Source organism: Macrobrachium nipponense, chromosome 2, assembly GCF_015104395.2.
Source record: "Macrobrachium nipponense isolate FS-2020 chromosome 2, ASM1510439v2, whole genome shotgun sequence".
NCBI lineage: Eukaryota > Metazoa > Arthropoda > Malacostraca > Decapoda > Palaemonidae > Macrobrachium > Macrobrachium nipponense.
Window position 1 is genome coordinate 161,315,619 of NC_087201.1, and position 1,451 is coordinate 161,317,069.

The window sequence follows — 1,451 nt, forward strand, 5'->3', positions numbered from 1 at the left end:
TTAAATGTGAATATTATATTTTAAGAATAAATCTTATAAGGGGTGAAATTTAAAGATGTAAGGTTATATTTTGCTGGAAGAATTTTTCTTTTATCTTCAATACTTTTGGAGATATTAGCAATTGAATAGCATTAGGGCCGGGCTGGGCCAGGACGTGTCGGGTCGTGCCGGGTCGAGTCGGGTCGGGTCGGGTCGGGCCGGGCCGGGTCGAGTCGGGCCCGGCCGGGTTGGTTGGGCCGCCAGAAATGAGCCCGTTTCCAGTATGATTTCGCTTCGCTCGTAATTAAATCTTGTGACTTACTATTACCAGGCAATTTTAGAATCATGAAACATTGCTGTTCAGAATTCCATCACGTGCGAGAGGAGAGCTTTTGGGGGGTAAACCACGAGAGGAAATGACTTCAATTCTGTCGCAGGAAAGGAATGTTCCGCGTGAAAACCGCCGACCGCCTTTTCTTAAAAGGGTGCTTTCACCGGGATAGGCCATGCTTTCGCTCAGAGTTATAACCCCTCGGTCGGGGGAAAGGGGGGGGGGGGGGGGGGCATCATATAACTTTATACTGCTGCAACATCACCACACCCTCTTCTGTTTCATAGCTTCAGCCGTCGATCTGCTGCTGTCAAATTATTTGGTGATGGTTTTCAGTCAGCTGTTTAATACAGGTGTCATGAAGGTCGGGATTTTGCAAGTACACCATTTATTATTATTATTATTAAATAAATGAGAGGGTCTTATGCCGAGATTTTATAGTTCTTATTATTATTGATAGAAAGTGTTCTTTCTGACGTTATTATTACCAATATTAATATTAGTATTATTATTATTATTATCATCATCATCCATTCAAGACAGGGTCTTATTCTGAGATTTTAATATGATTGTTAGAAAGAAGAGGGTGTTCTTTCAGCGTCGTTATTATTATTATTATTATTATTTTTATTAATTAATTAATTAAAGAGCTGGTCTTATTCAAGAGATTTTATTATTATTGTTAAAAAGAGGGGTCCTTTCCGAATTATTATTATTATTATTATTATTATTATTATTATTATTATTATTATTATTATTATTATTATTATGTGGTTTCTCTTTACTACAGATGTACTTTTGGTAACATTTTCTCACATTTTTCTTTTACCTCTCTTCCACAGGTAAGTGACCACCTGTAAACACCCGACAAGAAGCCTGCCTGGCTGATATGAGGTGAGGCATTCCACGCAGAATGATTGCGATTCTCGTGTTTTTCTCTTCACTTGTTCATTTCCCCCGTGGCCCACGGGACGCTGTCCCTCGCTGGCCCTGCATTTGTGGCTTCCACGATAATTCAAGAGGCTAATGCTGGTGCTTTTATGTATATATACATACTTTCCCTTGGTTGCCCCGGGGGAGTGTATAAATGGAAATTGTGGTTACCCAGAGCGAAAGATGTGTCTTGGATGTGTTTAGTGTA

The 1,451-nt window shown here is 39.8% G+C and overlaps 1 protein-coding gene across 2 annotated transcripts in view; it reads left to right on the forward strand.

Moving 5' to 3' along the window:
* LOC135221105 (protein kinase C iota type-like) overlaps positions 1 to 1,175 on the forward strand; it is an 82,709-nt gene extending 81,534 nt beyond the window's left edge. Inside the window, exon 4 of one of the 2 annotated variants that reach the window (XM_064258915.1) lies at positions 1,153 to 1,175. In XM_064258915.1, coding sequence (XP_064114985.1) covers positions 1,153 to 1,160 — 8 coding nt within the window. In that variant the 3' untranslated portion in view covers positions 1,161 to 1,175. The remainder of the gene's footprint in view (positions 1 to 1,152) is intronic. The other variant, XM_064258914.1, reaches the window with a different exon arrangement.
* The last annotated feature ends 276 nt before the right edge of the window (positions 1,176 to 1,451 follow it).